The 23,106-nt window shown below is 39.6% G+C and overlaps 2 protein-coding genes across 16 annotated transcripts in view; one reads left to right on the top strand and one right to left on the bottom strand.

Annotated features, from left to right (window-relative positions):
* The window catches only part of MAP7 (microtubule associated protein 7), a 108,078-nt gene that overhangs the window by 6,351 nt on the left and 78,621 nt on the right, over window positions 1-23,106 (bottom strand). For 5 of the 14 annotated variants that reach the window (XM_085576728.1, XM_085576724.1, XM_085576718.1 and 2 more), the window contains 10 exons: window positions 18,458-18,571; window positions 14,928-15,052; window positions 12,514-12,623; window positions 11,846-12,126; window positions 8,180-8,363; window positions 6,246-6,438; window positions 4,670-4,771; window positions 4,338-4,388; window positions 4,184-4,241; window positions 1,578-1,716 (listed from right to left, as the gene is read on the bottom strand). In XM_085576728.1, coding sequence (XP_085432854.1) covers window positions 1,578-1,716; window positions 4,184-4,241; window positions 4,338-4,388; window positions 4,670-4,771; window positions 6,246-6,438; window positions 8,180-8,363; window positions 11,846-12,126; window positions 12,514-12,623; window positions 14,928-15,052; window positions 18,458-18,571 — 1,357 coding nt within the window. Of the gene's footprint in view, window positions 1-1,577; window positions 1,717-4,183; window positions 4,242-4,337; window positions 4,389-4,669; window positions 4,772-6,245; window positions 6,439-8,179; window positions 8,364-11,845; window positions 12,127-12,513; window positions 12,624-14,927; window positions 15,077-18,457; window positions 18,572-23,106 lie in introns of all 14 variants that reach the window. The other 9 variants (XM_085576723.1, XM_085576729.1, XM_021553157.4 and 6 more) reach the window with 3 other exon arrangements.
* LOC116183444 (uncharacterized) overlaps window positions 1-23,106 on the top strand; it is a 57,570-nt gene extending 34,464 nt beyond the window's left edge. For both annotated transcript variants that reach the window (XM_031504490.3, XM_085576730.1), the window contains exon 15: window positions 1-23,106. This exon is cut by the window's left edge and continues 9,407 nt beyond it. The gene's annotated coding sequence lies outside the window, so the exon portion shown is untranslated.

Raw genomic sequence — 23,106 nt, 5'->3', positions numbered from 1 at the left:
GGCTGCTGTAGTGTTCTGCATCACTCTGTCCTCTGACTCACACAAGCACATGACATAAGCTTCCCTTTTTAACTTCTGGTCAGAAATATCTGCACTCTTGCCCTTAAAACATGAAGAACTCTTTTTCAGACAAAAGACAAATCTTGCTGAGGGCAGGAGTGAGGTGTTCACTCAGGAGACAACCTGCACCCACTGCCTCATGTGTGCTACCATGTCAGGTGTATCTGGATGCCAGACAACCAGAGCACACAAGATGCAGTAGCAGTGGTGTTGGCACCTGTGGCTTTTACCATGTGACAAAAAAATCTGTGGGATACTACCAAGTGATTCAGGCTTCACCTTCCCAGTCACTGTGGATGTACCTCTGAGGCAGAAACATTCCAACCTGGCATGCCACTTTTCCCTTCCGCAACCTCACATGTGCTTCCTACTTTTGTCAGTGTTCTTCAATTTCATTTATTCATTCTTCACTGTGGTCATTCTGAGGTTCCTTCCACGCAGATTATAATGGTAGAGGACAGCACTCATTAGTGTGGCACATTTTATATTTCAAACATCAAGGTGCTTGTAAGGCTGGGAGTGATTAACATTTTAATAGCTGCCCAAGACAATTATGAGGCAGCTCTGTGCAGCTCATCCAATGCACCTCAGTGTCGCTGACAGAATGTCCCTCAGCAGGAGCATCCTTGTCAGCATGACAGCAGGCTAAGATCCCCCAGGCATACGGAGGGATCGAGAAAGGGCAAATTCCTCTTTCAATTAGTGCCAATCACACCCTGAAGCATACTGTCCATTACAGACTGCACAATGGCTTCCCACATTCAAGTTCTTCCATGCATATTCTGGCACTACCTGCATAAAACATGAAAGGACTGCGAGATTATCTGGCTTTCTGCATCACTAAAATTAAAATAACTGACAGCTCATGCTTATGTAACAGATGCTACTCAGTTCAATACTGAGGTTTCAAGCTTTTCAACAATTTCTCCAAGTCTGAATGGCTACATGGCTACAGAGAGTTCCCAATGTATATCATCTGCCTCCTCAAATACTGCTTATGAGGAACAAAGGTGTTTTTTTTTAATGCATAACCAAAGTGACTAATCCCATATCTCACACAAAGGACATATCTACAACACCACTTCAAGCACTTTAGAAATCAAAACATCTTGACTGAAAACACAGTATTCATTATTTGAATTAAGAAAATAAGCAGTGCAAGCCCACAGTGGGTTTTATGAGGCTTAATTCAGGGAAAGAAACAGAAAAAAATTCCCTTTCCATTAAGCTTCAATAAATGCAATAATTGCTGCCAAACACATTGTTCCAAACACTGCAAAGAACATGCTCTACTCTGTTAAAAATTTTTCCCTTCCATTTAGCAAAAATTAGTTACTGCTAGTTGAAATATGATCGAGTTCTTTCCTTAAGAGAGGAAAAGATAAAAACCAGGAAACACGGCGGATTGAACAGTTGTGTCTTATTTAGCTAACGAACTCGTGGATCCGAATATAATTTTTTCCTCGAGCAGCTCTCCTCCTCCAAGCACGGCTCCCTGCCTCCTGGCGATGTTTTACCTGTCCACATTTGCGGGGGGCTGGTGCGGAACGCCCCCGTGCACGCAGGCGGCCGGCGTCCCATTGTGCGGAGGTGGCACCGCGTGCTGCAGCTGGGGCCCTGCTGCCGGCTCCGATGGACACGCAGGGCTGCCTGCGACTGGGCAGAGAAAACAGGCTTTCATAAACCAACCAGCAGCACCTACCCTGTAGATTAGGGTAAAATCTTCTACAAAAGCCAGCACAGCCAAGGCGAGTTGCAGTTTTAAAAAATATACAGTTCCCACACCCCTCCCCACCACTCCACCCAACCCCATCACCTTTGTCAGCTTTTTGGGCATGCAAACCCTGTTTCAGGTCCAAAGTAAATGTCAGTCAGATTTCAAGGCCATAGCTTTGTGAACAAGAATAAGGATTTTACAATCATATGCACAATTTCAACATATAAACTAGTGGGCAAAAGAAGCTGATATCTGATAAAATGTTATGTTGGCACTTTTCAAGTAGAGAATGGAATAGAGCAAAACTTGGATAGTACTAATTCCATACAGTGGTATTTCTTGATACCAGTGACTATAAAGGAAATCAAGAAAAAAAATACCTCCATTGGGAAGGACATTTCTTTCAATAAGTACCAAGTCACTACTATAAAACATTGCAGAGAACAACATAAAATGAGATTATCCCTGTCCCTAATGCCGAGACCACATAATACATGTTTCTAGCCTGCCTTGTGGTTTTCTTTTAAAGCACAACTACAGCCTTCTGCATTTTATCTAGGGTCTCTCTATTCATGTTCAGGTCAGTAAGAGGAAGCAGCTGCACCCACCCTGCTAACATCTACCACGGTAATTGCAAGGACAATTCAGTATTCATAGTCTTGGATACATGTATCTACATTACCCAAAACCTCATCTGGTAAGCCCTTCCTTCAGCTGCTCTATTTCACTGTACTCCAAATATTTGGGCTGAAGACTTTTATACTGAATGTCTTATTCTGACCTTTGGCCAGTTTTTATATGGAAGATACTAGAAATAGAAGTTTATGTGCTTCTACAAATGGAATAACAGGAAAATATATTTGCTTTAATGTTTAGAAGGAAAAAGCAGAAGAAAAAGTTGTTCTGTTTTGGAAATGTGGGACAATCTCATATTTTTGAAGTGGTGGCCAAACAAATGACAAAACAGTGATGGATTTTTTTCATTGTGTGATTTGGCCATTCCCATAAATGTCTCCTCAGGTTTTGGCAAACAGTAAGACTTAGGAAAATATTTTAAAAACAAACTGTTTGTGTAGAGTCAGAGGTCTGTTAAAGTGCAATATAGAAATTCATGTGGCTGGAATATACCTTTAACTCGATGCCACATACACATAATGCAAAATCAAACAGCAGAGCACCCCTGAGGCCTCTGAAAACTGAGGGCAGTTTTCTCTTTATTCAGTCATTCAAGGATCCTGGCCTTCCCTTGGGCCTAGGGAAATGAAGATCCAAAGCCTTCTTTGCCTTAGGAAACTGATAGAAGACAATTTTTTGTCTATCTCTAGAGGGAAAGCACTAGCCAAATGTTGTGGAACCCTTTATAGTTTCAGGAATTCTTTAAATGGTTTATAACACCTTCAACAGTTCCCAAAGACAAAGATGGCATTCCAGATGAGTCCTGTATTAGTAGCTCCCAAACCTTTTCCCCCCAAGATAATATGTAAACAAATATGAAACCCAGGTAATGAAATCTACATCACAAGGCTTCCTGACAGTACTAATTATACTGTTCACTTTAAAAATCAGGAAAAAAAGTCATCCATCAGTAAGTGCTGCTGTCTTCCCTATTACTCAACCCAAATACAAAGTAGAAAAAGATTAATGTCATTTAATGTGTTATGCTACAATAGGATAAACCACTTGATAGCTTGACTTCAGTATCTTTAAACAGTGCTAATTCACACCTGGTGATTGTTGAATATAAGCTACATGTCTTTTTTTCCTTTATTGTAAGTATATAATAAAAGAAGAAAAAACATATATATATTCTTATATAGTAGATTACCTAAAAAGAAATACAGGGAAATGAAGTAGAAGGAAAGCATAAGAGTGTGGGTGTGACAAGACTAAGCTTTCGTAGTAAAAAAATTTGTCAAAAAATTAAATACAGATCAAGTGAGTAAGGCAGCAGGTATGGAAGAAAGAAGTGACAGGGAGATGTTCAGATGTTCAGAACAATGAATGCTTTGTTTTAATGAATAACAGGAAATAATCTTTTAAGAAAATAGAGAAAATTTGCAACAACCACATCTGAAATAATATAAGAAAAAAATGTAGAATCAGTTTATTTTGTGATCTGAATCACAAAATAACTTCCTTTCACTTTATAAATAAACTTGTTAAGAAAATTCCTTTTGCTAAATACCAATGAGACCAAGTTGCTAAAACACTGAACTCCTTCAGTAATGGCTAACCACCTATACAGAAAGGATAAATAATTAATGTATGCTAAGATTGAATTTATATTCCTCTCATAGTTTTTATTACTGCAGTTAGTGTGCCAAGTTTCAGAACTGTTTCTCAAATCATTGTGCTCAGTAGGCATTTATTCACCTGTTGTGCTCAGGGCACAGTTAAACACAATACCTGCTTCTCCAGTAATATTTGCCTTTGATATATGTCCATTTTGCTGGTCACTGGATTTCTACAAAGGAAGCACAGTTTTGTAAATTAAGAATGGCACTAGGGAAAAAAACAGAAACGTGTTCAATATTTACAAATGTTAAGTAGCAGCACTGACCTTATCTACAGCTTCTACACGCCTAGTTCTCTTCATGATCTCCTCAAGCCTCTGCAATGAAATGTAAATGAGTGAAATAATGTGTGCTGGCATTAATTTGAATATCTTTCTCCCAAATCACAACTGCTTGTCATTTATCAGCTGTATCTGTTTATTGCAAAAAAAAATAATTATTTATTACTGTTGCCAATATTCCCTTCACTGTCACATCAGGCCAATGAGGACTGCAGCCTTTCTGAGAGCACATTTATATAATTTACTTCCTACTGTTCAGGTGGAAACAGAGTGCTAAGGCAAAACCAGTCACAGTTTCTCTGCACGGACAGAGTTACCTTCTTCCTTTCCAAGCGCTCTTGCTCTTCTCTTTGGAAATGCTTTTCACGTTCTAATCGAATCCTCTCGGCCTCTTCCCGCAGGCGAGCTTCCTCTTCTTTCTATGTTGGTGGTAAGAGAAAGAGAAGTGAGGAATAATTTACTATTTAAGGGCAGTTTTATACTCTGTGTATAATTATGCGTATCTACAACTCCCTGAAAAGACATTTTTGGGGTTTACAAGTCACCAAAAATCTTTTCAGATGGAATTGTACATTTCTTCATTAATCTCTACGTTTTGTGTAGCATTAAGAGAGAATAACTAAACAATGGACATCATGTTTGGTTCTGTGCCTGCTCCAGAACACACCAGATGACAAATAAGGAATAAATTTCTAGCCTTCAGCATTAAAACAGCAGCCAGGAAAGTATAGGGAGACCCATGTTTTGTGTGGTGGATATTTTTGAGAGTAAAACAAATGCAGCAGAATGTTTTGTTTGGCCAACAGAGTATCTGTTTAAAGAGACCAAGGGCAAACAGCCAGAGCCCCATTTGCAGAAACTTTCCATTCTTGCCTTTTTTAATAAAATGCAAAATTTGCCTGGAATATACTGTAGAGGGGCCTTGCTCCCTGTGACACTGTTACATGATGGAACTACTACAGCAGATCCTTTTTTGTATCTCTAACATCCAAAAAAGCTTTGGCCATGTGCTATCTCTGAGTGCTAAATTGATTTAAGCCTCAGTTTAACATTTCAAAGAAAGTAGCACACATCTTTTGAAAAAGAACAGTGGAGTTTCTCAGCCATATTCACTAACACAGTTCTTTAAAAATTTATTATCAGAAACATACATTTATATGCCAGAAGAAAACCTCATGTCTACAAGGCAAATTGAAGTATTGGATTGCGGAAGAATAAAGCACATGCAAGAAGTAAGAGGACATGTGAGAAGACTTCTATCCAGAATGCTTACCACAGCCTCTTCTGAAGTCAGTAAACCAACATTATACCCATCAAAAATGAAAGCACTTGAAAAACTTAATTTTCATTTCTAATCTTACATCTTTTGACTAGCTACTCTGATTTCAGGAATACTGGGCCAGATAAAGGTTCTCCTTGGTTTGATTAAACCTACCCCTTCCCACCAGCCCCACACAAAAGCAGTATTTGACACAGGATTCAGCAGTACTGTATCTCCAACAAAGTGAGTAGTAATCTTTACATATGGACTGCTATAAGTCTTGGGACAAAAAATTCTCTGGTATAATAGCATTTATCAAAACTCCCCAATACAACTATATTGATATTTTTTGCCACAATCTATGAGGAATAAGAAAGGATTTGTTCTAAATACACTGTAAAGGGAGAGAGGGGAAAAAAACCCCAAAACTCAACTTCCCTACCAAATGTTTTTGTCGAGTAGAAAGATCTCTACTCTTTGAACTCCTCTATGGAATGAATGTTGTCCCAACACTTTTCAGATAACATTTAAATTGTAGATATTGCTCTAATTTAGGTGCTATGTAAGAAGTGCTGCTTTACCCACTTCACTGCCAACTAGACTGGCCCACAAATTCCAAGAGGGAAGCATACTTGTTTCTGAATGCGCTCCATCTCTTCTTTCTCCTTCTGCTCTCTCTCTTCTGCCTGGCGGCGCAGCCGTTCTTCCTTTTCCCGCTCCTCTGCATCCTTCCTTTGTTTTTCTGCTTCTTGTCTGCGAGCTTCCTCCTCTTCTCGGCGAGCTCTTTCTTCAGCTATCCTCTGTGACAGCTCTTCTTTCTTTTGTCTGCAATCATTAAATAAGCATAGGAAAACAAGTAATAAAAGTAGGCAGAGAAGCCAAACCACCAGGTTCCTGATCCAGCACTGCTATCCCAATTTGATAAAGGGTGCACTGCTGTCCTATGCCTAAGCTGTCTGTTCTGCTTCCCCATAGGGGCCAAAAAGGAAGCCCTGTGCAATATAAAAAACTTTACAATGGAACACCAATACTTTTCCAGCATCTCTCTGCCCAATCCATGACACATACTTTCTGAGTCGGAAATAGTATCTTGGATTAATAAATTTTGCAAAGCACTCCTTTCTGCTATAATCATATTTTGAAACAGTATGCATTTTTGGTACCCATCCCACCTCATGGCAATGATTCCTTGATGAAAAAAAAGTATCCAAGTCTGCTGATTTAATTTTGATGTTTCCCAAATTATTTAGGACTTTTTAGTGTGTCTTCTCAGCTGAAGAATCCTCACCTGTTTAGTAAATTTTCGTATGGGAACTGTTTTGTGCTTATGATCTTCCCTAATGTCTGTCCGTACTTATTTTTTTAGTTTTACTAATTTTACTATGTTAAAAAAAAATAAAATACAACATTCAAAATGTAGGTTTATCTTGGGTATTTCAGAATGACATTTTCATGTTGTTCTTATTTTCTATTAACTTGTAACAATTCATTTAGTTTGTCAACCATGAATCATGTGATACTTTCATATATTCAACTCCAAACAAGATCTCTTCCCTCAGAAATAATTCACCCAGAGACCAACAAGTTAAGATTATACACATTCCTTTATGCTTATCAGTACAGAAATTCGGCTTCCATTCTGTAGCCCAGCAACATAAGATTTGTCTCAACTGTTCACAACTGACTTATCTCACTGGAGACCAACATCATCTCACTGGCCTCAACTCCTTTCAAGTACTTTTATGATGGCACTGCAAAGACACTGGAAACTCCTTTCACTGTGAAAGCTGATTTTCTTTGCTTTTTATTTTTGATCTTTCTGACTTAGTATTTATTCACCGTATTACTCTTATGCCACAGCAGCTTTTTTTCTTCAGAACTCTTTTTGAGCGAGTCAGTGTTGTGAGCCTTTTGGAAAGCCAGGCTATTTTAACTAGTTCTGCCTTGTTCCTATCAGCAAAGTGGTTAAAGAAATGCAACAAATTCCAGAGGCATGGCAGCCCTCTAAGAAAACACAATCTGTGCTGTAGCCAGAGTCATGAGTATCCAGATGAGCTACTCATTTGCTATTAGAAAGTGAGATGTAACATTAATTACCCTCCAAAACTTTTGGGAGGTGTTGGGGGTGGCTTTATTTTAAACAAGAAAACAAAGATGTCTAAGTCACAACAGGTGGACACCTAAAGCACCACCCACAATAGAAATCTTACAACTCAAAGAGAGTTTGTGCTGATCAGAAAGTTGAAAACAGCCATACAGAGTTCTCTAGCTGGAACAAAAAGGTGCAGCTTAGTTAATCTCTGAGGAAAAAATGAATCACAGCTGCAAGGATCTGCTCTCCTCTCCTGTCCTATTTTAAAGCACTACTTAGAATAAGTTTAACCTTACAGATATGCTTAGGTATATATTCCACCAACTGAAAAACCCAACAGGAAAATAAGATTTTGGGAGGAACTTGTGCCTCCCGCACTTCAGCGCTGTGCTTCATACATAACAAAGTAACAGCAGAATATGCAGAACAAGCTGCTAAAAACCTATCTTCTCTACTATAGAGGCCTAGAATTACCTTTCAAGCTCTTCTCTCTCCCTCCTTTCCTGCTCCTCCCGTTCCCGCTGCTCACGGGCGAGGCGCCTCTTTTCAGTCAGCAGCCTTGTTGCTTCCTCAGGGTCAGTCGTACCTGCAGAAGGCTTGGGCAGTGCTGCAGCTGGAGAAGGAGTTGGGAGAGCAGGAGGTAGGGATGGGCTGGCTGCTGAAACAAATGGGAAAGAAAATTAGTTTGTACAGACACAGTAGCCAAGATGTCACTCTCTTGAGAGGAACAGAAAATACTTCTAAGGGCACTGCAAAGTGTTTTCAAACTTACGTGATTTTTTTTAAATGATTCAGAGGAGGACTAGAGGTTCACAATCCTTCAGGGAAGTTTGGTTTTGCAGGGCATCTGAAAGCTCCTGCAGCTGAAGGTGTAAGTCAAGTTTTCTGTCAGGATAAATGCTGACAGGTGCTTAACAGGAGTTATGCTGACTCAGCAAGTCCCTACCATCACATTACTTAAGCTTGCCCAATTCTGTTTGAGGAGCAGAAATAAAACATTGTGAAATTATATTTTCTTCTGTCTGATCATCCACATCTGAAGATCAGAGCCAGAATTTTTGGTGACAGTCACTTTTGGTGACTCGGTGATCTCAAACATCAACTGTCTGATGTGATCTGCACCCATGGTAGGACACCAGCTATCATCAATTTTACAGCTGCTCCAACCTGAGGGAACTCATGAGACACAGCTTTTTAAATATTGCCACTATTGGTGAACTGTGGCTTGTTTTCAAATCTCAGTAGTGCCTTCATATAAATTCTTTTTCAGGGCCAGGTTTGTCCATGTGGCAGAGAATATGTTACAGGTTCTTTTGTATTTCTGTAAGTTTGCCTGGCATTCTCTAGCACAGGTACCATGTGACTCATCACCTTTTCTCTAGACACCAGGGACCATTACCAACACATAAGCTAATGTTAGGAAGCATTCCTAGATTAATCCCATCTGGTAATGCAGGCAAATATGGAGAGGGAAGACTTTGAACTGTCAACAAAATCAGATTCTGACCCAGTAATATATATGTAAAATAAGTCTTAAGGAACAGCCAGCAGATGATTATAAATCTGCAATTCTAACCACGCACTAGGATGTGACAATTTTCCTAACCTCACTAACAACTCATAAAGAAGAGTCTCCTCCCCAGTTCCCCCCTTCCTACACATAATCATGTAAACAAACATAAATTCATTTGTTTTCACTGCTGAATTCTCATCTGCTGACCTCTCTGCTCTCCTCTTCTATCAGCTAAAAACTACAGAGGTCTTTCTATAACTGCTTCAGGGCTTTGACCATGAATTCAAATGATACTTCTACACCAGTAATTTAAAGAGTGCCAGTGCCTGTTCTCTAGCCTTGAGGTGAGCTGGCACAGTTTAGCCCTACGGCAATGGAGCACTATTCTCTCACATTACCAAAACAGGTATTCAGCCCAACCCCAAGGGAACCGTGCAGAGCTGGGCTAACCTCCAGGATGTAGCTGGGAACTCAGAAAATTCTGGGATGTTGAAATATAAAAAGGTAAGCAATTTGATCACTCTGAATCTTGGGAGCCATTTAGAGCCATGTTCTTAGTAGCCTTGGGGACAGAAGGTAAGAAAAGGAGAGGCTGCAATTACAGCCTGGATCAGAAACATTCCAGAAAGCCTTTGTAATTGTAAACAGTATAAATGACAGAGTTCCTGTACCTCAGCCCTTTTTAATTTACTAACATGGGCCAAGGCAGGGCTGTTGCACTGAAGGGAGCACAGCTTTGTGCTGCTTGGGGCTCGCATCTTGCCTCAGGCGCTGAAGGTGGCAGCATAACAAGTAGCTTAATGCACACCTGCCCTGCTGTCAGAACAGATAACTCCCAAAAGACCTTTAAAGCTTCATTGGCATTAGTAAAGTTGTGTACGAGATTTGCCTTCATCAGCAATTGCTACCCGCTGACCTCCCGGCTCCTGTGAACACAGAGCCAGCAGGCAGCTGAGCCAGGCCAGCGAAAGGCCAGTGCTGTTACCTGTAGGGAATGAGCTGTATACACCTGCAACACAGTCCCAGGAGAATCAGCAGCATTCCTCTAGCGCCAAATGCTGTACTTACATCTCTCGAGAGTCTTGAATTCAAGCAGCGACTAAGTTTTGGCAGCTGAGGCCTCCATCGGCAGTACAAAGCCATCCTATAACCTCACATGTAAAATGCTTTGCCTGAGGTCTCCATCTTTGGTCCCAACCACCATCTCCTCTGGCTTTGGGAAAACACATTCAATTTGAAGGGCTTCTCACTGCTTTGACTATAGTACCCTTTTCTTTCATTTGTCTCCACTTCATATTCTTGTTTGTATCCTTTGATGTGAGTACAAACTGCTTGACTTTTGAATGCCTTTATCAGACATAACCAGTTTCAATACTGAGACCTTGTCACAAACTCAAATATGGACAGAAGCTGCAAAGAAGTGGAGTCTCTTTTCCTCTGAACTAAACAGTCAAATAATCATGCTGGCTTCTCTGATCTGCACCTTGTGCTGGAGAGCTACAACTTCTAAACACTTGCGAAGTTATCTCAGTGTTATTTCTGAAATGGGTTTAAAAGGAAGTTTTCTCCCCAAAAGGAAGCAGGCAGAAGAAAGAAATTAAATCTCCTTTGCATGCCCTTGGCAAACAGATACATCCACCCACCCTTTTTGTGGGGTTGCACCTGGGTATCAGACAGGAACTACTGTAACAGGATGTAATAAAACAGAATAAATCAATCCACGTGGGGATTTTTTTCCACAGAACAAGCCCAAACTATTCCTGCTGCAGATGAATGCAAGATTACTAATACTTAAAAATGTTCTATGAAAGATAACTACAGGGAAGTCTATGAATTTTAAGTTCAGAATCTTGTGTATCCCAGTGGTCACACTGGACTATCTCATCTTCAAGAGACAGTTTATGCAATATTTAGAATGAACTAAATTGTCTGCTAGAAGAAACCTATATTTTTCATTTTCAGATTCACTTTTTGTCCTTTCTACACTTTACAGTCTTTCATTTTTTTGTGTGTGGACATCCTTTTCTGCATTGCTGCTTTTCAAGGTTGGTAGGGTTTGGTGTGGGTTTCTTGTTCATTAGTTAACCATTTTTAATAACTCATTTTCCCTTAAAAATTCTCCCTATACCTTTTTACTCTTCTCCTTGGTTCTTTGCATTCCACTATATTCTGCTAATCTCTCCTGTGATATGGTCCTCTTGCAATATTATACATAAGCCAGCAGTGCTACCAGCACAAGTGCACCGTGTCTAGCAGAGCTGGACATTCTCACTGCTCACACACATTATGTGGTCGTTTCCTGTGAAGTCTTCAGACCATTATTATTCTACTTCAATAGTTTGTAAAGAAGCTATGTTATGATATGGGGGGCAAAATTCCTGTCCAAAAGGGCATAGAAGAGGCTTGTGAAGCCACACTGTCTGAGGCAGCTTGGCATGTTGATTTGACTTAGAAGCAGGAGGGCTTCAATCTGCCTAAATTTCCTCATGATGAACATACGTTGGCAGGAGTGTTGTGAAGAATTCAGACTAACCTTTGACAGAAAAATACTGAAAGCAACATAATTTCAGAGAAAGGGAAGGAAAAATATAAAATATTCCTTAACCTAAAGTAGGATGTCTCCTTACCTTGAGTTAGCTCTGCTTGGACAGGGAGCTGCTCCTGACTTGCAGGTTCTCCAGCACCTGCTGAAGTTCCTTTACTCTCTTCTGTCCTCACCTCTTTGGCCTTTTCAGCCTCCTTTTCTGGTCTTTTCTTCTCACCTTCTGGTTTGATCTCTTTTTTGACTGGCCGGATATTGCCAGGAGAGGGAGGACGTGTCTGAGCAGAGGAAACTTTGGAGGAACCAGGTGGGGAAGTGATCTGCTTGGGTGTGCCAGGCAAAAAAGGCAAAGACTTTGACGCATGCCTGTGTAATGAAAGAGTGACAGTGCTGGTTTCGACTTATATATCACTTCTACAACCACAGCAGCTAAAAATAAAACCACTTCTCTGTTTCTCTATAAAGCAGGACTGCTGGCACAACTGATATGGTTTCATGCAAAATGTCTCTCTCCAACTCTCCAGATGTGTGAGTACTACACCCAACAAGGAAGGAAGAAACCAAGTATTTTCCTGCCCCTTTCCCAGAAGAGTGGCAAGATTTCTTTAAAAGCAGGACTGTCTTTCCTTTTCTTGTTTTTGCAGACAGAAAACATCTGCATCATCAAATACGTTTGCCCTGTGCCACATTTGATTAATAAAACAATCAGAGCTGCCTATAGTTCATGTCCAGCTAAGCATGTACTTGACTTACCAGACTGGAGAGGGAGCTGATGATCTAGCTTTGAGGCTGGAAGTAAAATGACCTCCTTTAAAGTTGGCTGAGAAGCTGGATGACAAATGGTCCTTTTCTCTTCTGTCAGCCTATAGCTCAGCAAACAAAAATACAAAGTCAAGCCAGAGTTCACACAGCTAAAGAAAGCAAAGCAAACTTAGTTAAGGATGAGGAATTGGGGGGCTGAGAAAAAGCAGTGCTGAGTCAGTGGTTTCTACAGCTTGTTTAACAAGTTCCTTAATACAGCTCCGGTAACTTGACACCATCTTTGTCAGTAGATGTGCATTTCACAACAAGAATCCTTCTAAATCATTCTCTCCTGTCCTAAGATGTAATGAGCTAATTTGCACAGGCAAAAAAATTACCTTTTATAGTTTGATCTTTGCTGACTGCCACAGAGTACCTTCCACTGCTTCCCATAAACACAGGATTTCTTCTGAAGAAAACACAAAGCAAACTCCCCCTCCCCTTGTCTCATACTTGGTCATAGTCTTTCTATATAGCACAATATTTTGGATTCATGCATACAAGTGAACACCACAGATGTCCTCAAAGCTTCCAAATATGGTACACCAGCTATCCTAGTCTTTCTTTTCTTGGATGATTTTACAACACATACATTTTGCTATTGATTCTTATATGTGATAGTGATTTCCTTTTTCCTTCTCTATTTTTAAAAAATAAAATCCTAAGTTGAGAAACATTTCTAATAACACAAACCAGAGCTAAAACAGAACTCCTGCTTTAGGGGAATAGATCAGAATTTAGGTATCTATATACTTCCTGTATTTAAGTATAGATGAAAAACTTCATGGTTTTGGAATAATGAGCTCAGACCCCAGGAATCTGAAGAATAGGAATACTGAAAAGTACACTGAACTGCCAACTCAGCCAGCATAAGGCAGAGGCTGCTGCTCACCACCTTAGCTGGGGCTTAAACACAACCCCTCTAGCACGTGTGTCATGAAGCTTGAGAGCCTCACCAGATGAAAGCTGTGCAATGCTTGTCCCCTGAACTGAAAGCCAGGTTAACAACTGGAAAAGATAGACTGAAAACAACTTCAAGAGCACATGATGTGCTGAGTTATCAAAGTAAACACAACCAGAATAAATGCACTACAATGAACAAGAGTTTTGGCTTGCTAACAGTAACTCTCTATTGTATCTGCTTTATTAGTGCTGAAAGCAGAGCATTAGAAAAATCTTCTTCATATCAATAAAGTAAAAATATCAATTCATACAGCAGTTTTCAGAAACATAAAAGATTCTCCACATGATACAGGCAAACCTCTTGCAATTTTCCTGAAGAGGAAGAACCAACAGGCTGGGAGACCGCCATGCTCTTCTATGCACATGCCAGGGAAACACACATACTAAGGCTGTGCCTTAGCTTAAACTTCACTATACTACCCTCTGCCTGAAAGATTAAGTAATGGTTATCACTCATGACATTTTGATTAATACTGCTTCCAACAAAGATGTCAATAGCAGCACTGCCTCTTGACCTTCTGCCCATCAGACCAAATGAAAATGCAAGCACCTTTTACACAAAGTTTTGCAGAGATTACTTCAACTCTTCTCACACTCTAAACTAATTCAGGTTGTAGAGTACAATAAAAATGTAACTGCTTGGGTTCAGCAAATGAATCTGAACTGGGTCTGACTGCATCACATTGGCTTGGAGCACAGTCAACATGAGTTTGTTCTGCTGTGTCAACTTTACTAAAAGCTCAGGGAAGCCCTAGTGCTGCTACTAAATCATTCAGAACGAACAGTGACCTGTGGAAAGCCTTGCTTATAAACCATGCTCCTAAACCGACGTCTTCCTTCCCATTGAGGAAAAGTTTACCAGCCTGGTCTCCTAACAAAGTACAGGTGAAATGAGAGTACTCTGTGCCCTTGTATACAGAGACATGTGAGTGTATGCATTCCCCCCCCTCTTTCTTCTAGGGCCTCAGCTGAATTTGCTAGAGGGTTCAAAAGACATCAAATTCTGGAACCTTTGTGAAAACAGCCTGCTGGGAAAAACAAGTTCCCCACAGAGGGAAAAATGGCAACACCATCTTGGGTCTTAAAAGGCAGCAAAGAATCCACTTGAGAATGGGGCACTGAGAGTTCCTCTGTGCCTTGTGAGAAGCTAAGGCATCTACTCTGCAAACACACGTGTTTGGAAAACGTCAGTGTTTTTCCACATGGACTCTTTGGTGCATATCCAGGCTGTGCCAGCACATAACGTAGCACGTTTCAGTTAAAATCCAGGCAGCTATGACACAAACTGGAGAGGTGAGGACGGCGCAGAGGGGAGGAGGTATCCCTGCAGCTATTCCAGTGCTAACAGGCAGTGCAGTCAGGTGGCCGTGACATGGGACATTACAGACACGTGCCAAGCTTACCCCTGCAAGGTGCGTTGTTCTCCGACGTCCAACGGCATCAGTGGAAGCATAAAGTTTCGCTCGTTCTCCTGAATTCCTACAGCTCAGCGCCTTGTAGGACAGAGGACTGAGGGGGCTGCAAGATGCTGAACGGGGACAAACGGGGATAACTACGGTGTTGGTTGGTTTTGTTATTTATTAGTTTTAATAACAGAGTAGCATTGGAGAATTGACAGAGGAAAGCCAGCAGGAAGAGAAATGACCGAGAAAGACAGAAAAGAAAGAAGGTATTAATACACAGAGAAATAACTAATTATCAAGTCAGAACCATCATTTGACACATTAGTTTGGCCACACAGATAGTAAGGATGCAATTTCAATAGGTCCTCATGCACTTTTCTGTTTGTAAACTAACAATTTCTTTCTAAAAAATTAAGAAATATGCCATGATACTGGGTACTAGATAGTATCTTACTGTTAAGTTTTTGTACAACTGGTGGTTCTGAAAAAGCGGTAGAAACAATGGCTGGTCTGACAGATTAGTTTAGTAGATACATTGAAATGAGTTTCAATTACATTCAGAATAGAAAGCAATCAAACTAAATCAGAATGCCCACAAACGGCATTAGAAGTGAAGAAAAATTAAAGGAGACATACACACAAAGATCAAAACCCATTAACAATACAAAACAGTTTCAACTAGAAGATTAATGAAATTGCTGTCTGCAATTTACAGGAAGTGATTTTTTTTTTTAGAATTCTTTTTAAGAATATTTTTGCCCATTCTATGTTTTGATACTTCTAGAATAACAACTTACTCAAATACATTCTCAACAGCAAACTATTTTATACATTAAAAAAACAGGCTGACAACAACAAATCAACTTGGAAATTAGTGTTTGAGTAACCAGGATGGCAGCTTGTGTTGGCCTGCACAAGCAGAAAGACTATTACCAAAAGATCTGACAATAGCATGTATCAGATGCTCTGATTTTATCTTCAAAGAGAACTTTAACTGCAAAACATATAATGGGAAAATTCTTAAAGCAAAGTGTTCTTGGACTTTCTCTTTATTTAACTGAAGAAGAAGATTGGGGAGAACTATGTTATTACTGCAAAGTTTTATTTTTCTGCTCCTGTTTGTCTCTTCTGGTCGTTTAATTGAGTCTTAGCACAATTATTACCCAGCATGTCACTTGAGGAACAAATAGGGGCTCTATAATCTCTTTCCTATTCTTTTTTTTCTCCATGCCAAAGAAATTTACATCCTCTAATTCCTTAATGAAAAGCCAAACCAAATGAAACCAAACCAATATTTCTTGCCTGTATATCCCTCTCTGAGCACACTTGAAAGAATGCAGTTCCTCATAGAGTTAATTCTTCTAGTCTTACAAAAGTACAGCTGCTGTTACAGGAAGAGCTCATAGACTTAACAGTATTAATGCTGCAAATTCTCCTGCACCAAGAGATTAACATTATGAATACAGAGTCTCATGTAAGTGTTACAGCAATGGCATTAATGCTTGCCTTATAGTTCATAGGGATTTATGTTTAATGAGGAATTATGACTAACTTAAAAACAAGCAAGAAACAAGAAAACAGGGATTTTTGTTTGTGGTTTTATTTTGGTTGAGGGCATCTAAACCAGATAGGAGGCAGTGGCATAATGCTTTATACCACTTATAATTTATGTGGCTCCTGCTCTGTGATTCAATTCCCCTTCTGCATGCTGATTATCTGAAGTTACCACCAAGGAAGACAATACAAGTATTAAAAGAGAAACAGTTCATTTTCATTTGTGAAGTTGCCAAACAAGGCTTTAGGCAGCACTTCCAATGATTCATGTACTAACAGGATTACATCTGTTCAGAGGAGCTTTTTGAAAGCTATTTACAAAACAGTTTGGTTTTGAAGGATTTATTTTAAAAAAGATCTTTTTAAAAAATATGTATTCTTATGCTGGATGTCCCTAGTACCTCACTTAAATTTTAAGGACATGAATCCATACTCCTAAAATTTAAGGATATGAATCCTTAAAATTCCAATCTCAGTCTGGATTTTTTTACATTGCAAATTATTTTTACAACCAAAGGGCAGGAAAATTTTCTAGGGAATAATGGCAGGCTGGGATGAGTGGAGTGTTCAGAGCACAGCTGTGAGCCATTGCCATCACTTGATCATTAGTCTCCAGGAAGCATCCTGTATGAAGGGGCTGAAGTTATTACTCCTAGAGAATAATACCTGGAAAACAATCAGCAGATGGATTATTCTTCTGGAGGTATAGTTCCAGTTAGCATAGGGAAGGCACTTCAGGGAAGTGCCTTGGACTGAACTGACGAATCAGCCTTTCCTGCTATTTGGAGCCTTTCTCAATATTCCACTCAGTTTAGAGTTGGTTGTGCAGTATAAACACGAGCAGTCACAAACAGCTTCATGTTTGCTCCAGGAAGGTAACCATTTACATGCCACCTTCTCAACTATTCCCTAATGAAGAGCTGAATTTCCAATATCCTTCTTGGTAGGTGATATTAAATATTAATTTTATAAGCTATTGTTTTTGAAGAGTGAAAAAGAATTTTGTGCCTGTTAATTCTACAATTTGCAGAATATCATCCTCATGTTTGCCCCTACAGCACTACCCCTGTGGAAACATACCACAGCCTAATTAGTTATAAGAGTTCTTAAGTGAAAGCTTCTTTAAAAGTAATCTTAGCAGATCTCTGTTCCTTCTTACCTTCTATGTTCTTTAATTAGAATAAAAATCCTGTCCACATCAGACAAGAAACACTAGCCTTGACTTACAATAATATATTGCTGCACGTGGTGAGGGTGTAATGGTAAAGTTCCTGTGGATGATTATAAAACATCCTATTATAAAAGAAGAGGTAGCTGTCACTTACCTAAAGTACATGATAAGCAAGTATGCCCTGGTTGTATTTGGAATACAGTTTTGCCTGGGCTTCAATTACCACCTAGAGATATCATCACATTTCTGCTCATTAATTTTCCTTCAGTGAGTACCATCAGGGAGCTGTTCTGGGGCTGGCAGACAACTTTACAATTATTATAACCTCACTGAACCTGCACATTTAACTTCACAGGTGTTAAATGCACAGTAGCCAGGGACTATCTTTATAAAAGTTAACTTTCTCCATGTGGGAAGTGCTCTGGTAGGGGCTGAAATGCCTTTGCAGCAAGCAGCTCACAGCTTTAGCAGTGGATGTGCTAAATCAGCTCTTTCCAGCTAGGTGTGCATTTCCTTGAACAGCCATGGCCAGTGTGATGTTGTTGCCCTGCATGTTTTGTATTTATTTATTGCATTAATGAATAGGCAAAAGTAAGAAAGAGTTAGTAGGAGAAAGAGAAAGAGGCATAGCAAAGAACTGTACAGGGAAGCTTTCATGCTGTCATGCACACTAACCACGGACGTTCGAGTTCATTCTGGGATGCTACCATACACCCATAATTAGATCAGTGACTTTGCAACATCCGGCAGGGAATCTGGAAAAATAGATGTCTGAGACATGAAGCCTCTGCTCTTATAGGATTACCTGCATCTCCAGACAATGCAGCTGTGCTTTTACTCCGAGCCAGGAATGAGTGTGTGGGCGTCAGGAGCCTGCTAACGATGCTGCTCTCCCATGGGCTGAGCTGAAGACGGCGAGCTGAACGTGCACCATACAAGCAAGATGTTAGATCAAACACTTCACAGATAACCACATGCTGCAGAGTGTTAGTACTCTTCCCTCACTACTGCATACCATGAAAATCTTGAAACTGTCCACAATAGTTCAGAGTTTTGCATTTTTTATTACTCCTTTTTAGCAGAATTCCTACAGAAAGATGCACATCTGAACATTTCATTTGCGTTACTGCCTGTGGTATTATGGCAAATTGTTACCAAATGAATATGGATATTTTACACACCTGTCTCATTCCACTTTAGGAATGACAGGACAATTTCCTTACTAAAGGAACAGTTGTGACTCCTAATTATAGACTTCAACAGAGATGTTTGTGTTCCAAAGGCCTCCTACACTAAAGATATATAGTCTTCCAGTTACACTAAAACACCATCCAAAGTTTGCCAGTCTACCTAGAAAAACCAAAGAAGGCTGCTCACTGCTATACAGAGAATTGTGTCAATGAGATTTTATCAAAGCATTGCAAAAGGATAGTGCACCTCAGCTGCAGATAGCAAGCTCAGCAGCTGTAGTTGTCTCGGTAATAGGTGAAGCCACAGAAAACAGTAAATATATTTGATCATTAATTCTCTGTCCAAAGATCCTGCTAATGATCAGCTTCCATGTAGAACACTTTTCACACACTTGCTCTGTTTTGAAAACACTCTACATGTTCACCTGGCTGCAATCACACTGCTACTTTGTTTTTCCCAGTGTTGTCTAATGCAAATGTAGCTTGTCAATATAATCCTTTCATCTTGTAAAGTTTCTTTACTTTTTTTTTTAAATACTAATTATACATTTATCATGTCAAAGCATTAACCTGAAGAAGTCTGTAAGTTACTTTCAATATTGAATTGGGTATTTCTTTGATATTCCAATGCAACAAATTGTTTAATAATGGCTATCACAAGCCAAAACATTCAACTAGTTCCCGAAGTAGTTCATTATAGTAAGCTTATACTATAGCAGTAATCTTGTTACTGCAAGCAAAATCAGATCTTCTTACATCTCAGCATTCATTTGTCTTAGTTTAGTGTTTGCAGCAACAAAACTGCAGCTTAAATTTATGAGGCTCAATCTCTACAACATTCATTGAAGTGACTGGCTGGGACAAACTTGACGTTTATTTGCATTTTTAAAGGAAGAGATCTATCACTTTTAATAGACATAAACTCTGAATCTGTCTTTAATCTACTCCTTGCTGAGCCCCATGAAAAGAGAGGCTGATCTCAATCTCCTCCTATTAAAATATAATTGCTTAATCTGTCCTCTGTGCTGTTTTGCATTTCTCAAATTGCTCCCTTAAATTCCAGTAATGCAATAAGGGGCATTACTATAGAAATATAGGACTCCCAAACACAGCAGGCTCTTTTTCTAACTGTCCTTTTACACAATGTACAATTGCCAGAGCTTTTCGTGATTAATGGTTCCATTCTGCAATGGTAGAGATCATACAGACACACAAAATACCCTATAGAGACCTCCATTACAGCACACACATTAAGTTTGCAGTTTAACAATGAAGAAATCACAGAGCTACCATTAAACTGGATGCAGTAATGGTAAAGTCATTGCTTCCTCTCATCTCCAGGCACTGTGCTCAGTATGATCACTGTTTAAAGCTACCACTGAAGACAACAGATTGGTTTCTGTGGTCTCAGGCTTTAGTAGATGAGGTGTACAGGTATGATTGTAGATGAGTTTGGAGAACTCTTCTACTGTGGTTTAATATAAAGATTACACAACTTCAGAAAGCAAACCTTGATATCTTAGGCCAGTAAACCAGTACTATATACATTATCCATTTCTTGGTGTTTATCTTTACATAGTAAGTAAATGTCACAATGTGAATATGGCCCTGTGGGCCAGCTGCAGGCCTTATGCCACATATAATCCCCTAGAGATGAAATAATCTTAAGAGGACACAGCTAAGAGACTGATGATTTAGAACACCAATGCCCCACCTGCCATGTCTTGCATATCTCAAGTCCCTTGCTCTGAAGCTGAGTATGCTTTAATTATCTTTGGCCCTAACTCAGGGGCACTTGTATCCACTTCCCCTATTGGAAGCAATCACATGTCCACAGCATCCAACTGAAGCACTGAGGCAGTGTTTGGGAGTGAGCTTGTTGATCTGCACAACAGTGAACTAAAACAAAAAACTTTCTTCTCCATATAAGCAATAGGCCTGGTTCAGAGACATCAAAACAGTTTTAGCTGTGGACTGAAGTCTCCCTGATCCTCTACAATGGGTTTAGATCAGAGTTTGTTTGGATGCACCTTGGCTTTATGGGTCAGAGTCATCACATACTGAATTTTCCAAATGCACAGCTACCTCAAAGCATCACACTTCACACATTCAATACATATTTTAACAGATTAGCACCACCATTCACCTAGAACAGACAAACTTTCCCCCAACTTAGTTGGGTTCCAACTACAAGAGTATTAATACCTAAATGTATTGAACAGCTTCAGTTTGGTGTCCAAACCACACTGGAGTAAAACTGAATACCAAAAAACATCCCAAAATAATAACAACTTTAAGACAATGAGGCCAGGGTTTTTTCTTGCTCTTTTTGTTTTTAATGTCACGGGGTGACATTTTCAAGATTTAGTCTTTCAAACCATCTGACAGACAAGGGGAAGCAGAATTTTTTGTTCTCATGATGTGTTAAGCTATCACTCTAAGAGCTATTTCATAGAATTAGAGAATAGTTTGGGTTGGAAGGATCTGAAAGATCATCTAGTTCCAACCTTCCTCTCATGGGCAGGGACACCTTCCATTAGACTGGGTTGCTCAAAACCCTACCCAGCTAGACCTTGGGCATCTACAATTTCTATGGGAAACCTGTTCCACCTTCCTCCATCAACCTATCTCACCAGCCTCAGAGTCAAGATTTCAAGATTTTCTTCCTAATATCCAATCTAAACCTTTAATTTTGAGGCAATTACTTATTATTACTTATTATTTTATTGCTCCATTTTCACACAAGAAGCACATTTGTGATAGGCTTGCTAGTACAAGGAAGTACCCTTACCCCAGCCACAAGCAAATTATTTTTAACAGATTAAAGATCTCTATAACCTAACTTGTAATTAAAAAGAACACAAGCTACAGGGTGCTGGCAATAGTAAATTGGTTACAATCACCTGTATTTGTCTTCAGGATATACAACCTCAATACTAGAAAGTTGTCTTAGCAGCAGCAGAATAATTTGCAAGTAAGCAAACAGCAGCATTTGATTAGTTGTAGGAACAGATGGGAGGCAGGGATTTAACAGGCCTTCTGATGAGCACCACGAAGGAGACTCTCATTCATAAATGTGGTGTTTGCTTACACACATGAACAATATGGTGAGGAGTATATTGGGGGAAACTGATCTTTCTACAGGAAACAATACTGGAGCCCCTGAATGTCTTCTATAATGGTTGCAGAAAACAGTTATGCAGCGATTGAGAAAATCATCTGCTTGAAGGAAAAATCACTGCAGAGAAGGGGAGGAAAACAACTAGAGTGCAAGTTTTGCAAAACTTCAAGTATGTAACTCATACCTCATGAAAAGTAGTATCCCCTTGCTAAGCTCTCCTTAAAGACCACAACTGCCAAAATCTATTGGTTGGTCAATAGCAATTTTCTCCAGTTGAATATGTGCTCCTGTTCTGTTACAGTTTCAACCATTCACTAACTACAGTAACATAAAAGCACAATAAAAAGCCAGTTCTAGATGCCCAATTGCACAACTGTGATAAAGAGCTATACAGCAATACAATACTTGAAATGGCATCAACCAGTATTTTAGACAATTAATTAATGAAAACTTTTGTCTTTTGTTGCACCAGAAGAAAAAATGTCCTTCAAATGATAAAAAGGTGCTGCACAACAGATGACAAGTTCTTGTTGACAGCTATAAGCCACTTAGTAGGTAAGCTTATCATTCTTATCTCCAGCTCACTGTTTTGCAGGTAGGAGCCTGTATTACAGACAAAGTGTGATTGGGTGCCCTCTGGAAGGTGAAATGGGGAGCAGGCAGTCACAGCCTCCCTTTAAGCACCTGCCTTAAGAGGTTAAGGCTACTGGAAAGACTAGTGGCACTTCTCCAGATATATGGCTCAACTAGATTTACGTATCTGACTTTACAAGAGAAAAAGCATTTAGATTTACTTTCTGCCTTGGAGTCTGCAAAAGTCACTAGAGTCCTAAAGGGTTCTATGTTGTTTTAGTAAAAATGCTAACCAAAAAATGCCTCAACATTTGACATATGGCCATCACTTCCATATTCCTTTCCTTTCCCTACCACTAGACTGCCTAGTATTCAGTTTAACTTCTGCTGAACTTGAAATGGGTGGCAGAAGCCAAAACACTGTGTTACAGTCCATAAGAGACTATCCTTTGTAGTTAATGCCTGCTGCTGTTCACCTCCCCACTTTGCTAACATCCTTCCTCAAAAAAGCATCTGACAAAGAACAGCAACCATTTGGAAAAAAAAAAAAAACAAAAACACACCTGAAAA

Source organism: Lonchura striata, chromosome 3 (genome assembly GCF_050655825.1).
Source record: "Lonchura striata isolate lonStrDom1 chromosome 3, ASM5065582v1, whole genome shotgun sequence".
In the NCBI taxonomy this organism is placed as follows: Eukaryota; Metazoa; Chordata; class Aves; order Passeriformes; family Estrildidae; genus Lonchura; species Lonchura striata.
This window is presented reverse-complemented; position numbering and strand designations above follow the sequence as displayed.